General features: G+C 37.1%; 1 protein-coding gene and 1 pseudogene across 3 annotated transcripts; both read left to right on the forward strand.

Moving 5' to 3' along the window:
* Window positions 1-285: 285 nt before the first annotated feature.
* On the forward strand, window positions 286-1,990 carry LOC147478841 (tryptamine hydroxycinnamoyltransferase 2 pseudogene; annotated as a pseudogene). Its single transcript, XR_015207730.1, has one exon. The product of XR_015207730.1 is annotated as a tryptamine hydroxycinnamoyltransferase 2 pseudogene (transcript).
* Window positions 1,991-5,817: 3,827 nt separating this feature from the next.
* PEX1 (peroxisome 1) lies at window positions 5,818-14,988 on the forward strand. Of its 2 annotated transcripts, none has more exons than XM_086582937.1 (17): window positions 5,818-6,300; window positions 6,380-6,479; window positions 6,573-7,046; window positions 7,394-8,143; window positions 8,649-8,740; window positions 9,437-9,510; window positions 9,686-9,908; window positions 10,016-10,109; window positions 10,253-10,407; window positions 10,539-10,769; window positions 11,405-11,605; window positions 12,331-12,456; window positions 12,530-12,591; window positions 13,091-13,208; window positions 13,899-14,183; window positions 14,538-14,605; window positions 14,693-14,988. In XM_086582937.1, the coding sequence occupies exons 1-16, from the start codon at window positions 5,926-5,928 to the stop codon at window positions 14,574-14,576; spliced, it is 3,399 nt and encodes a 1,132-aa protein (XP_086439063.1). In that variant the 5' UTR covers window positions 5,818-5,925; the 3' UTR covers window positions 14,577-14,605; window positions 14,693-14,988. The 2 variants fall into 2 exon arrangements, with proteins under 2 accessions (XP_086439063.1, XP_086439064.1); XM_086582938.1 differs by having other exon boundaries at window positions 14,697-14,988.
* Window positions 14,989-15,262: the final 274 nt, after the last annotated feature.

Here is a 15,262-nt window from a genome sequence, read left to right on the forward strand (position 1 = left end):
TTGCTTTTTATCTAGATCCATGTGGCAGTCATATATTGACTTGTGTTATAAAGTCGTGTAACACAATGTGTTACTTTATAATTTCCCTTGTTTTTGCAATTACTAACACATGTAACACATGTATATTTATGACAGCCCCAGCTCTCTCGCTAGCACTACCGTGGTTAATGTGGGTTTATGTAGTAGTGTTGGTATTTTGGAATACTGAAAGCAGTAAGTTGTTACGTATGGGACAATGTAAAAAATTATAAATAATCATAAAAAACCCTATTTAAACATACTGCAGCAGCTAGTTTTGAAGAGTACAAACACTTTCCAGTCATTCAGTCGAAACCAAGTCCCGAATCCCGATCGACTTCCTCTCCTTTTCTCCCTTTCCAGTGTCAGATATATCAGAACTAGTAAGCAATGACTGAGACTTGGTTGATCAAGAACAACATCCTGAAACCTTCTTTTTCTTCAGCTCAACTCAGCCATGATGCTCTAGTTCCTCTCACCATATTTGACAAGGCCGCCTTGAATGTACATGTTGAATCCCTCCATGCCTTCAAACCACCCATGCCATCAAATGAAGTTTTGAAGAATGCACTCTCCAAAGTCCTTGCACACTTTCCACATCTCACGGGGCGGCTTACAGTCGACAAACAAGGCCACCAATGCATTGTGCTAAACAATGCTGGTATTCGAATAATTGAAACATACGTGCCGATGAAGTTAGCTGACGAGCTACCTTTTGATCCGTCTAAGGATATTAGTTATCTCATTCCGCCTGTTGATGGAATTGACGAGTTACTCCAAATTCAACTCAACCGTTATGCCTGTGGTGGCCTTGTTATAGGACACACCGGACATCATCGTGTTGTTGATGCCCATTCCGCGAGCTTTTTCTTTGTTGCATGGGGTAGGTTAGTGCGTGGGCTTGACATAGAAAAGCTTCCCTACCATGATAGAGCTGCTATTTTTGTCCCCAGAAACCAACTTAGAGTAGACTATGATCATCGTTTCCTGCTGGAATTCGGACAAGGTACTACCAGTTCAAAAAACGCAACTCCATTATCCTCCATTACTCATTCCATTACTCATTTCTCTACGGAATTCATAGAGAAGATCAAAGCATTGACGAATAAACAAATATCCAATCCAAAACAAAGATACAGCACTTTTGAATGTCTCCTTGCCCAAGTTTGGAAGAAGGTGACCCAAGCTAGAGGCCTTGAACTGGACGAGTTCACGGAAGTGAAACTCGGAGTGAATGTTAGAAGAAGAATGAAGCCACCTGTACCAATGGAGTATTTCGGAAACTTAGTTCTACCTGCTTATCCAAAGTTGACAGTGAGGGAGGTATTAATGGAGAGCCATGCATATGTTGCTAAAGCGATCCACGACGCTGTGTCTAAGATTGATAACGACTATATCCAATCATTTATTGATTTTGGTGAATTGTCTAAGAGAAATGGTGAAATACTCGAAGGGACTACTCCAGAGATTGGGCAGACGTTGTGTCCAAACTTAGAAGTGAATAGCTGGTTGAGATTTAGCTTCCATGATCTTGATTTTGGAGGAGGACCACCTTGTGCATTTCATTTTCCCGTCCCTGCTGAAGGGGTGTTGGTGTTCATGCCATCTTTCGCAAAGGAAGGTGATGTTGATTTGCTAATGTCACTCATGTCTGAACATGTCAATCTCTTCAAGAAAATTTGCCACTTACTGAACTAATTGTTATTCCACCGGAGTGATGACTACGTTAAAATTAGGGAGTAAATAAATGGAAACAGGATTGATGACCGAGCCCACATTTTGAGTGTAGGATCGCTGGTTTTTCTTTCTTCCTTATCGTTCTAAACATGGATTAGTATTACTTAATCGTTTAATTGCTTGAATGTACAAGTTTTTAAGTTAGCCCGGCCCGGCCGGGCCTGCTATATTATAGCTAATGATTTAAAAGCCCAAAGTCCACCACTTCAATAAATAATAGCGACATTGTCATTCTTATGCTTTGATTTGAAGTTTTCTTTAAATAACTTGACTCACTTGAATAACTTGATTTACAATAGCTAGAGCATTGCTCCTTATTTATAGTGATTCATTACCGTCACTTATAATTTCCTTTAAACACTCATAAATTTAGGCCCAAACACATAAATTGACTAAGAATTTTGGTTTTAGGCTTGGATGAACAGTAATTACAGTTTTAGGACAAAAACGGGCTGACATCAATATCTATCATTAATAATTTCGCTATAAAGACATTTTTGGGTTGACGTTAGCAAGTTATTTTTTGGTTAATACCAATTATGACCTTCTCTGATATACATGCAAACACCACTATGTATGTATGATATGCACTGCATGTGTATACCAACATGCACACACCATTATGTATGTGTAAAACACACATATATACAAACATCATTATGCATGTGTATAACACACATGCAAACACTAATATACATGTGTATACATGTGCATAATACACATGTAAACACTACTATGCATGTGTATACTACACATGCACCACCATTATGCATGAGTGCAACAAACATGCAAACACTACTACCACACATGCACACACCAGTATGCATGTGTCCAACAAACATGCAAACACCACTATACATGTGTACAACATGAAATAAATTAAATTTCTCAAGTTAGTCCAAATATAAAATGTGAGTGTGCTGAGGTGGTCAAAAACAAAATTGAAAACTCACGTGGGAGTTTTCTCCACTGGTCGGCTACAACATTTTGATTTTGATTTAACTGATAAAAACTTAAATGAAGGTAATATCGTCTTTCAACAGTGGTCAACCCGATTTGTCCTTAAGCCATAATTATCTGCTAACCCAAACTAGAAGCTAAATTAATCCCTAATTCTGTCCTATGGGCCTGTTCTATGTTTAAAAACTGTGAAGTCATTGACTCCTCAAGCATTAGTATTGGAATGCTAGCTGTAGCAAATCAAACCGACTCACTTAGCACCTCTTTAGTTTTATCTAGAAGACACTAGCACACACTTGAGAATAATTAGCCAGCTATTCACCTCCATAGTCACTTCTAGATAGCACCAGCACCTCTATAACACTTTTGTCTAAGGATTTTAATTAGTTATTGGGTTGACCGTGTGTTTTTTTTTTGTGTATTTCGGGGGGAGACCCTAATTTCCCCATCTTGTAGGGGGAAAATCCTAATTGGCTCATCCAGTGAGGGTCGGGGGTAATACTAGTTAACCCTTAGTTATATCTCATTCCACCTGTTGATGGAATTGGCGAGTTGCTCCAAATTCAACTCAACCGTTATGCTTGTGGTAGCCTTGTTATAGGACACACCGCACATCATCGTGTTGTTGATCTGATGCCAATTCCTCGAGCTTTTTCTTTGTTGCATGGGGTAGGTTAGTGCGCGGACTTAATGACATAGAAAAACTTCCCTACAATGACAAAGCTGCTATTTTTGTCCTAAGAAACCCACTTAGAGTAGACTATGATCATCGTTCCCTAGCATGGACTTTGGACGAGGTACTACCAGTCCAAAAAAAACAACTCCATTATCTTCCATTACACATTCCATTACTCATTTCTCTACGGAATTCGTAGAGAAGATCAAGGCATTGACAAATAAACAAATTTTCAATCCAGAACAAAGATATAGCACTTTTGAATGTCTCTTTACCCATATTTGGAAGACGGTGCAGGTGCCGACTAGCAAAGTCGGTAAAATCTTTAGGTGATGATACCAGAGGTCTGGGACTCGAACCCCGCATAAAAAAGTTACTGATTTCATTTAAAATTTAAAAGCAAGCTTAATTTGAAAGGTGCCAAGAAAAAGACTTGTAATAAAATCTGATTACAATTCATATTTGATTACTATGTTAGTTGATACCGATGCTTGATAAAGAGTTTCAAGTTTCCAATGTTGTGGACTTAGTGAAACAATCTCACGAAAATTTGGGACTTGATGCAAAGCTCTTTGGCTAAACACAACGTAGGAGAGATCGCAAGCTAAGTAATGACTGTATTTTAAACAATTGTTCTATATGGACAAAGATGAAGATCGATTGGTATTGAAAACTACAATCTTGGCCGACGTTGATAATTTGATGTTATTGTTTTTTTTTTTCAATAATTTTTTTGATATTATTGTCGCCCAAAGTATTTATTTATCGATATATAATTTCCACTGTTTTCTTATTATACATATCATTCATATGTCGAATTGTCGAAAAACAACATGATTTCAGGTAAATAAAAAACTTGAAAAGAAGGTAAAACAGGTGTTCGCAATTTCTTTCAATAATTTAGTCGGAATTTATCAGAATTCCTGTGAAATTGAAACAATTTTGAAATCCGAAAATATGGGTAAAACTGTAAAAGTCGAAGGGGCATCTAAGAATCAAATGACTGGATTTTCTTTAATATGGCTTAAAATATTATCATTAAGAGCTGGACCTTTTATTGATCACTAAGTAGGCAGACCATTGTTTAAATATTCTGTTATGGTGTTTAATAAAATGATCTCATTTTGCGGTTTTAATATTATGTTGGCCTAAAGATAACTATAGTGTAACCCATCATATTTATTTCTTTTTGACTAGTTTTCATATCATGTCAAAGTGTAACTGATCATAATTTATTGTCATATTTATTAAGTTACAATCATTGATTATATAAATGATGACTATGAGCAGCCCAAAAGAAAGATAAATGCAGAAGTGAAGAGAAATAGAGATGTGGAAAACACAATTGCAGAAGTGGATCACCTATCGGCTCCCTTCAAGCTGTGAATATAGGACCAAGGATTCTGTCGGCCATTCCTCACTTCATTGGATTATATATACTTTAGCTTGTTTTGAGACTCAAACCAAACTTCTTTGAAAAAGCTGAATCCCGCAAGGAGCAAGTGATTGGTGATCTTACCAACGAGGAGCTTCTTCACTTTGAAACAACACAAAAGATAATATTAATGGAGAACTCAAAGCGAAACTTTGTAAGCAGTTGGACGATAGGAGATATTTGATGGTGATCGACAACATATGGGAGAGCAGAGCTTTGGATGATATTGTTTTGAGTGTTCTAGATAATAAGATAGGGAGGAAAATTGTGCTTACCACTTGCTATAAATATTTAGCTAATTATGCTTATCTTTCAGGCCATCATCTTTGTTTAACAAACTTAATTCATGGTGATGGTCTAAAAGACAGCATAATCAGCTAAGCTTTTTATAGCAAGTGGTAAGCAAAATTATTCTACCTGTCTAGCATGTAATCGGTAAAACTCCAAGCAATATAATCCCAAACTCTGCTCTTCCATATATTATCGATTGATTACCATTAAATATCTCTTACCCTTCAACCATTTAGGAAGTTCCGCTTTGAGTTCTCCATTAACATCATCTATTTTTCCTAAGAGCATTTGTAAATGCAAGTGAATATAATCCCCTTCTTATCACCGCCACCTCAGTACTTATTCACTCTATTTTCACCAAAACGGTGAAAAACAAAGTGAAACTGTGCAATGCAAAGGTGAATAAAATATCTCGGAGGGGATATTAGATTCCGTCTTGAGGCTTTTTGATCCAGACGGAATGTAACATTCCGTCCGGTATTTTGTCTCAAGTTAAAAAAACCGAAAAAAACCGGAAAAACACGCGAGACGGAATGAAACATTCCGTCCGAAGAAAAAATCGAAAAAAACACACGAGACGGAATCTAACATCCCGTAAATTAACAAGTCAGCCACTATCTCGGTGCTCGGTGCGCGGTGCGGGTATATGAGTATATATTTATGTACAAGTACAAGTAGCCCAGACCATTTACAGGCCAGGCCCAACAGTAGATAGAAATAAACCTCGGGAAACTAGCCCAAATTTTATCCATTGCATATACTCTGTTCTTGATGACAGAAACTTAGAACTACTTCTTGTTGTTGGGCAATGGAGTTTGAAGTTAGAGTAGTTGGTGGAATAGATTCTTGTTTCGTTTCATTACCATTATCACTAATCCAAATCCTTCAATCCACACACACTTGTAATATTCTACCTCCACTTCTTGCTCTCGACCTTCATTCCCAAGACCATAATCATGTCTGGCACTTGTCCTGGTCTGGTTCTGCTTCCACTTCTTCCTCTATCGAAATTGCTCAACAGTTAGCAAATTGTATATCTTTACCGAATTATACAATAGTGCATGTAAAAGCTATTAGTTATTTGCCAAAAGCTAGTACAGTTACAATTGAACCATGTGGTGAAGATGATTGGGAAGTTATGGAACTTAATTCTGAGCTTGCAGAAGATGTTATTTTGAAACAGGTAACTTAATTAAAGCATGTGTCTTTAATTATTGTTATTGTTTTAACTAAAGGCTAGATTTTTTTACTACTTCATGCAGGTTGGTGTTGTTCATCAAGGGATGAAGTTTCCCTTGTGGGTTCATGGCCACAGTGTAGCTGTTTTTCTTGTGGTTTCAACATATCCTGAAAATTCGGTAGGTAAGATTGATCTTATCATTGGCTTTTACATTGTAATATTCTGTTGAAGTGAATCAAAGTTTACTTATGAATGTCAATTTTATTTCTTCCTAGTGCAACTTGTACCTGGGACTGAAGTTGTAGTTGCACCTAAAACACGCAAGACGAATGTGAATTCGTATCATGATTCCAGTATACTAGCTTTGAATGAAGAACATTGTACGGCCAAGGCACTGTTGCGGATACAAGATCCAAAGCTGAAATGGTGTCATAAATTTGAGATAAACAATGTTGACATTTCTGTAGTGCTCACCTCTGTTGCTTTTATTCATCCAGAAACAGCTAAGAAATCAGTGTTTGGTAATCTTCAATTAGTTGTCATATATCCCAGATTAGTTTCAAAGAAGAGCTTAAGAAATCAGAAAAATAATAGTTTGGCAGGGAAGGAAACACGTTTCGGGGGTTTGTCTAAAAAGGATATTTCTAAACACACAGTTGTTCGTCTCGTATATTCAGATTTGGTTGCCAGAGGACATATCATGCTTCCTCAGTCTCTTCGGTATTATTTGAGAGCTGACCTGCATTCATGTAAGTTCATTTTAGCGTTAAATACATGGATCTGAATTTCACATGTTTTGGAGGTCGTTTCTTTTTTATTTTGTGTGAATCACTATTTCTTGTATACTGAGTGTTTCATAGATATTTAGTTCTTTGTTTTGACCAACAGCCAAGTTTCATGTTTAAGATGCTTTATATTGGTGGAAATTTATATCAAAATTTAGTGTAAGTAGGCCTTTGGGTTAGTCAGGAAAAATTATTCATCTTATCTCTGTTGAAATCATTACAAGTTCAACAATACCTTTTTTTTATTTTTTTTAATTAACTTTGTCTGCATTACTTGAGCCTTTGGCTGACTACTCCACTTGAACATACAGGGCTTTATTTAAAAAGTTGTCACATTACTCCAAAGAAGGATGCTCCTCTATTTACACTATCCCCTTGTCGATTTAAGATGCTTGAGAAGGAAAATACCCTCCAAGAAAATGGTTTGAGTTCGGTTGAGAACCATGGGAATAAAACAAGACACACATCCCTTGGTACTAATTTGACTCCTGATACAGAAATAAATGACTGGTCTATGCATGAAAAGCTTTTGACTTCCGTATTTCCCCATCCTCCTGAAGATGATTTTCAAGAGGGTAAGGAACGTTCCTGTACTGCAAAGGGTCAACTAGGTCTTCTTCAAGCATGGCTTAGTGGGCAACTGAAGGCAATTGCCTTGAATACTGGAATTGATATGAGTTCACTGGTTCTCGGAAACGAGACTTTGCTCCAATTTGAAGTGATTGGTGATAAGTTTCAGAGTCATGAAGAGAAACAAGTATCATCTGGACATTCTTCAGAAACTGGAATTAAGACTCGAAAACCTCCATTTGGACTCTTGTACTTATTGGCTAGTGATGAATCCTCTCATGATGGTCAACAATGTACTTATGAGCTTTTCATTAAGGATGAACACAAAGGCATTGATGATATCAAACACTTAGATATGTTGGTTGAAAATTTGAAATTGGGTGACCCTCTATATCTTGATTCTGTGAATGAAAAAACCTTAAAAGGGAGTTTAAGTTCAGACGTTTCTTCTCTCAGTTGGATGAGGACTGCGAGTTCGGATGTTATTAATCGTATGTATCTACCATCTGTTAAATGAATATTGTTACACACACACACACACACACACACACACTACCATCTGTTAAATGAATATTGTTACACACACACACACACACACACACTCACTTAGAAACCTAGTTCAGAAATTTACTGAAGTTGGTCCACAATGGTCCAACATATCGTATGACAGTATCCGCTGTGATAATTTCTGGAAGATGTAGTGTGAAGTTACATAGCTGCAGGTTATGCTAGGGTTGCCCAATTGAACGGTTGCTCATCTATAAAATACTTTTCCTTGTGTCACTAAGATAAGTAGAAAGTGTAAAAGGTTGGTGTAGCAAACTAGCTAGTTAAAAAATTAAATGGCTATGGTCATCCAATCAGGTCATGTTTGACCGCATTAGAGTTCCAACTGGGTGTCCTGCTTTCTGTGTCCTATATAATAAAATGGCAAAGCAGTATATTTTCTCCTTCTGTGACAAGGATCTTACATATTCCCTATGACTGCTCCTTCAGGTTTGACGGTTCTTCTTTCTCCAAGCTTTGGGAAGTTATTAAGTAGTTACAAGCTACCTGTCCCTGGGCACGTTCTCATCTATGGACCCCCGGTAAGTTCATCTGTGCAATTTAATGCTTTTCTATTGGTTGAAGGTGTTGTGGTCAAAGAAAGTTTCTCATGCTTATATGTTTTACCATGTTGACAAGCTTCTATGCTGAGGTCCTTCTCTTATATTTTGAAAAATATGGCTTCATTGTCAAACTTAATCTTTTTCATTCTGGGATAAATCCTGCAAATATTTTTGATTCCACCCCCCTCCCCAATTTTTTTGAACTTAAATTCCTATTTCTAGTGTGTGTTGATCAGAATTTATGTAGCATACGTTATATAGCTTTTGATCTACTCAGGATCTTGATAATCTTGTTGTACTTTGGACTCTGTTCAGCACTGGCTTTTTTCCTGATTGAGTAGTATTGCAATGTTGTGCCTAATAAAAAGTGTCGTAGCTTTGTTTTATAGGTTAATAAATTATGTAAAGAGTATCTTAAATTAATTAATAGTGTACACAATGTTAAGGGCCCTCTAGTGGTTTAGCGTGAATTCTGTACTGTTAATCTGTTATGACTAGTATAACACTATGCCCAACAGAGAAGGGAAAATGGAAGCTGAAAATTTGAAATTTGAAATATAAATAAAAGAGGGAAGCCCACCTTGTGGGCATACTATTCTTGTGGATATACCATTCTTCTTCCATTGTCAATTCTTGTTGGTTCTTGCTTCATAACGTCATATTTCTTCCTTCCAGGGATCTGGGAAAACATTACTAGCCACTGCAGTTGCGAAATTCTTTGAAGAGCATGAAGAGATCTTAGCACACATGTATAACCTTTTTTATTTCATTCCTGTAACTTCTCGGCTTTTTATTATTTAGGATATGTTGCAGGCTTATCTTATAAATCATTTGAACTTCCTGATTTTTCTTTAAAATATGTGAGAATGGCTGGGAAAGTAAAGTTATGTTAGATTTGCTCTAATTTAGGGTTTCAATATGCAGAGTCTTTATAAGTTGTTCTAGGCTTTCTTTAGAGAAAGCCTCAGTGGTTCAGTCAGAACTCAAGGACTATTTATCAGATGCTCTTGAACATTCCCCTTCTCTAGTCATCTTTGATGATCTTGATAGTATTGTTTCGTCTTCGTTTGACTCCGAAGGATCTCAGACTTCCACATCCACTACTGCACTTGTTGAATTTCTTACTGATATTATGGATGAGCATGGGGTAGTGCAATCTTTTCTAGCCCGTTTCTTTTGAGCATTGTTTAATTTCATATATCCTGCCAGCATTCATCTTTTCGTTAAATTCGTTTGCTTATGTACATTGAACAGGAAAAGAGGCACACTGTGTGCGGAATCAGCCCTGTTGCATTTATGGCATGTGCGCAGTCTCTTGAAAATTTTCCAAAATCCTTGAGTTCTTCAGGTGTTTCTTTTATTTATTTAGTTTCCTTAATAAGCTTCGTGTAAAGAGATGAAGTATGAAAACAGAAAAACATAAACACCATGATAGATTATTATTTATTACCTGTCTTGTCTCGAAATCTTTATGAAGTTTGTTCTTCACAGGGAGATTTGACTTCCATGTGCAGCTTCCTGCTCCTGCTGTGTCAGAGCGTGGAGCTATATTAAAGCATGAAATCCGTAAGCGTTCTTTACAATGTTCTGAAGAGATCCTGTTTGACACTGCTTCCAAATGTGACGGATACGATGCTTATGATCTGGTACTACAATGTATATACTGTACTTCGTAAATTTATCTTGTCCATGAAGTTCTTACTCTTTCATGTTTTACAGCGATTTTTTTTATACAAAATGGTATCAGTTCTCATAGACTTTGTTTTAATGAATGCAGGAAATTTTGGTGGATAGGGCTATTCATGCTGCCATTGGCCGCTTCTTGTGTTCATCATCTAATGCTGCGGATCATGAAAATCCTGTATTAGTAAGAGAAGATTTTTCTCAGGCGATGAATGATTTCCTTCCAGTTTCCATGCGTGATATTACCAAATCTGCTTCTGAAGGTGGCCGCACCGGGTGGGACGAAGTTGGTGGACTTGTGAACATACGAAATGCAGTTCAGGAGGTATACATCCTTTGTTGGCCTGACAAAGCCCTGACAAATTAATTTTCTTACAAAATCAGCACTTGAGGAATCACTCGACGAATAATTTTTGCTAAATGATGTGTCCCTCATAAAAACCAAATACTCAGCATTCTTGTGAGTACGTAAAAAAACTGGTGGTTTGTTAGGGATAATATTAGGGATACCCCCCCATTTGCAAGATCCAACGGCTACGAGATGACGTTTTTTTTTCCACATGAAGAAGCATTACGGGGAGGTATCCCTAACTAACCCAAAAACCGGACACTTAAACTTCATGGAATATACGGAAATATAAAGTAAGAGAACGCACTTCGCCAAAATGAATATTTCCTTTCTGGGCACTTAAAATTTCAAACAAATATATTCAGAAGAATAAGTAGGTACAACTCAAGAATGCACTTTGGACAGTATTGTACGATAAAATGAAAGAAGTGTACTCAATATTGGTTTTTAACCTTCTTATACATGTTTTAAATGTTTTGACTTTTCTTGCGATACCTTCTGCAACTGTTTTCAGAATGCATTTCAATGTCCGACATGGGTATTTTTCTTTCTTATTGTCCTTTTTTTCTGTAAAGTTTCCTGACAATTTTAGATTCTGTCTGTTTTCTCAGATGGTTGAGTTGCCCTCAAAATTTCCAAAGATCTTTACACAAGCTCCATTAAGGTTGAGATCTAATGTTCTCTTATATGGTCCTCCTGGTTGTGGCAAAACACACATTGTTGGTGCCGCTGCTGCTGCTTGTTCTTTGCGTTTTATATCAGTGAAAGGACCTGAGTTGCTAAATAAATACATTGGTGCTTCTGAGCAAGCTGTAAGCCACCTTTTTAACACTTTCGTAATCTCATAATCAAGGATAGCGTTGTATACTTTCGCTATTGATTTTGTTGGCTGGTTTGATTTTGAATACATACATATTAACGGATTCTAAAATGCAATAAGCTAAAGCTGACTGTTGAAATGTGTTAAAACGATATAAGTGATATCTGTTATTTACATTGGATCACCCTGAAAAAGGAATGGAGTAAGTAAAGTAGTATGCTGTATAGCTGAAAATGGAATTCTTGACCCCTTGAGACCTTGCCACACATCTCCAGAGGCTTTCGTCTGACCAGACGCTAGGCCCCAAGGATTTATCCTTTGCCTCAGTATTCATCTGATATATGACAAGTGTTTCTGAAAGATACTAGGTTACATTGACACGGGCACGCGTGTCGGTGTCCGACACGGATACGGGGTGTCGGATATGGCGAGCAGTTGAAGATTGACACGGGGACACGGATAGGAATAATTAATTAATTTTTTAATAATTATAAATTTATTAAATTAGATGGTAAATCAGAAATTCGAGGTAAATTAAATACAATATGTGTCTGTGTGTGTCCGACACGGATACGGACACGGACACGTATCCGACACAGATTTTTTTCAAAATATGGCGTGTCTATGTAACCTAGGAAAGATATTGTAATTGGGCTTCTATTCCATGAACAAAGTAGCCTAACGTGTGTTATTGTGATGTTCTATTTTTGGCTTCAGGTCCGGGATGTATTCTCAAAAGCAGCTGCTGCAGCACCGTGCCTTCTTTTTTTTGACGAGTTTGATTCTATTGCACCAAAAAGAGGGCATGATAATACTGGAGTTACTGATCGTGTTGTTAATCAGGTTAGTTTCTTTCTCGTTTGATTGGTCTATCTTTTGTCAAAAAAAAAGTTCTCATGATATTATTTTGTTGCAGTTCCTGACTGAACTAGATGGTGTGGAGGCCCTTACAGGAGTTTTTGTGTTTGCTGCAACTAGGTTAGTCTGGCGATTTGTCTTTTTGGTGTATTCAAGTACCTCATTATGTCTCTGTTGTGGGTTTGTCTTAAAATAGTGAATGGTTATATTGACGGCTCCTAGAAGAGAAAACTTTAATCTACAGATTCGTATAGCACCTGTAGCTATACAGAGAGCACATTATGTTTGCTCTTGTTGAATATGTTTCAGCAAACTGTCAGTAACATGAACTTAGTAAACAAGTGGACAGATTGCAGTGGATATGTTGTGTTGTTGTCGTTACGTAATGTTTGTCATGACTCATGAACGGGCCTAGTATAATTTCCTCTATATTTGAAGCTATTCTAGTCATTTCACTAAAATTCTCGTTATGTTAGTCGTATGATATTTGCACGGGTGTAGTCCTGGTACCTAGCATATCATTTGTGTCATACCTACAACTATTCTTTTGCATTTATTTCTAATTATCTTTTTTTTCCATGATAGAGCTCTGACATTTATTGTGTTCATAACTATACAGTAGACCAGATTTACTTGATGCTGCACTTCTGCGACCTGGAAGGTTTGACCGCCTTCTTTACTGTGATTTCCCTGCATGGCAGGAGAGGGTTGATATTTTGACAGTTCTTTCTCGAAAGGTTAGTGATACCATTTTAATATAGGATCAGTTGATATATGGTTGTAGTCCCTCTAATCATAGTTTAAGCAAAGAAGCAAATACTGCGGTGATCTTATTATCCTCCCCCAAAAACACTATTTCACTTGGTAATACGGAGTTAGAGTTTTCTTTACATGTGCTGGGAAAAAAATTACAATTGTATATTGCACTGTTACATAACAAGAGCAACAAATATACCAAGTAAGAGTGACCTATTCCATATCGTCCGTGTAACATCAACTTTTGGTATTTGCCCATGTCGGATACTGAAACACGTAACCGTGTCACTGTCACTTAGCATATCATTGCTAATAAGGAGCATATGCGTGTGGTTTTTCTCATGTCCGCCTAGATATAGATTTGTAATGGACTAGCTTACTCTATTTATCAAACATTTATATGTTCAGATGATATGCAGTCCCTAATGTTACATTCAAGAAGGTATAAATTTTATTTAAAGATCAAAGATACCATAATTTACAATAACTGTTGATAAATACCTTGCAATAAGAGAAAAGAGAAAGAATAGTGAATATCAAGTAGCTTAGCTGTTTTTAGTCTTATTAAAGCAAATAAGATATTGGACGCTTTCGTTTTGGTTGCCTGGGGCTGGTTCCACTTGACCTTATCTTAACCGTCTAAGTACTTCTTCTCTTTCATATTCGTTCAGCTTCCATTGGCCAGTGACGTTAATTTGGATGACATAGCTTCTGTAACTGAAGGTTTCAGTGGTGCGGACCTACAAGCTCTTCTTTCAGATGCACAGCTGGCATCAGTTCATGAGCTTTTAGAAAGTAGCAGCAGCAACAAACCTGGGAAAATGCCAGTAATCCATGATGCGCTACTGAGATCTGTTGCTTCAACAGCAAGACCATCTGTATCAGAAGCTGAAAAAAGGAGATTGTACGGGATCTACAGTCAGTTCTTGGATTCAAAGAAATCTGTTGCTGCACAGGTCTCTCTCTGCACAAAAAGATTATGGGCATTCATACTTTATATATCAGATTTTTCTTTCCATGTGATTTGGTTTTCGCATCTGTTATGTCCCAAATGTTCCCTGCTCTGTTACAAAAGATGAAATCATATTTCTAAGATGTTCTAGTATATCATTAATGACCTGCTCTCGTCTCCTCCCTGAACTGATTTGTTTTGTTTAAATCTGCATACTGCCGCAAATATTAACATGTTGTTTCTTCACCATTTTAGTCTGCTCATCACTAGATTATTTAGGTTGCACTCCAGTCATTGGTATATTCATTTCACATTGCCACGTTGGTGTTACTGAGTCTTCTTGTTGGTGTTCTTGTAGTCCATTGATGCAAAGGGCAAAAGAGTGACATTAGCGTAGGTGTCTCATTCAAGGTGGAGAATTGTGCGGTAATTATATTCCACTCTCAATTTATTTTCTTTTGCTGTCAATATTCTTTCTGATTGCATTTTTCTTCTCTTTGTTTTTAATGCCAGCCAGAATCAAAGGTTAACCCAGCACAAGTATGCTAGCTAGAGTTATAGTGGGAATGGCCTCCCAAATGTACATTTTGTGTTCCTTTTTTGTGAATGTATACAGTCTAACCACAAGTCCAAAAGGACAAATTACACAGAAATTATTCCAAAGTCCAGCGTATCATTCTCTATTCCAAAAATGGCCGCTGGGTATCAGAATTTGATTGTAATTTGATGTAACATATGCGCACATTGTTGAATGTAATAGTTTTGGGCCGTGGCCCTTCATAAGTTATTGAATTCAATGGATGTTCAGGAAATCTTCGGCCTGAATTTGCATATTCAATGTGTAGCCAGCCAATTAGCGAGAACATAATTGATTTCGCTATTTGGAATAGTTTTATCTTGGGCTAATATACGTGGTTCAGGTTATCCAATGGGCTTATCCAAGTGACATGCCTTTATTGTTGGAGTTGCCCAAAGCTCTTACACAAACATGCTGCTTGGAGTTAGGGCTGGCTCTTTACCATATTTGGATCCATCCGATTTGGGTCGGATTTTAGATATCCATATTTATTAAAAAACACTAAA

The sequence above is a fragment of the Coptis chinensis genome, chromosome 9 (assembly GCF_015680905.1).
Source record: "Coptis chinensis isolate HL-2020 chromosome 9, ASM1568090v1, whole genome shotgun sequence".
In the NCBI taxonomy this organism is placed as follows: Eukaryota; Viridiplantae; Streptophyta; class Magnoliopsida; order Ranunculales; family Ranunculaceae; genus Coptis; species Coptis chinensis.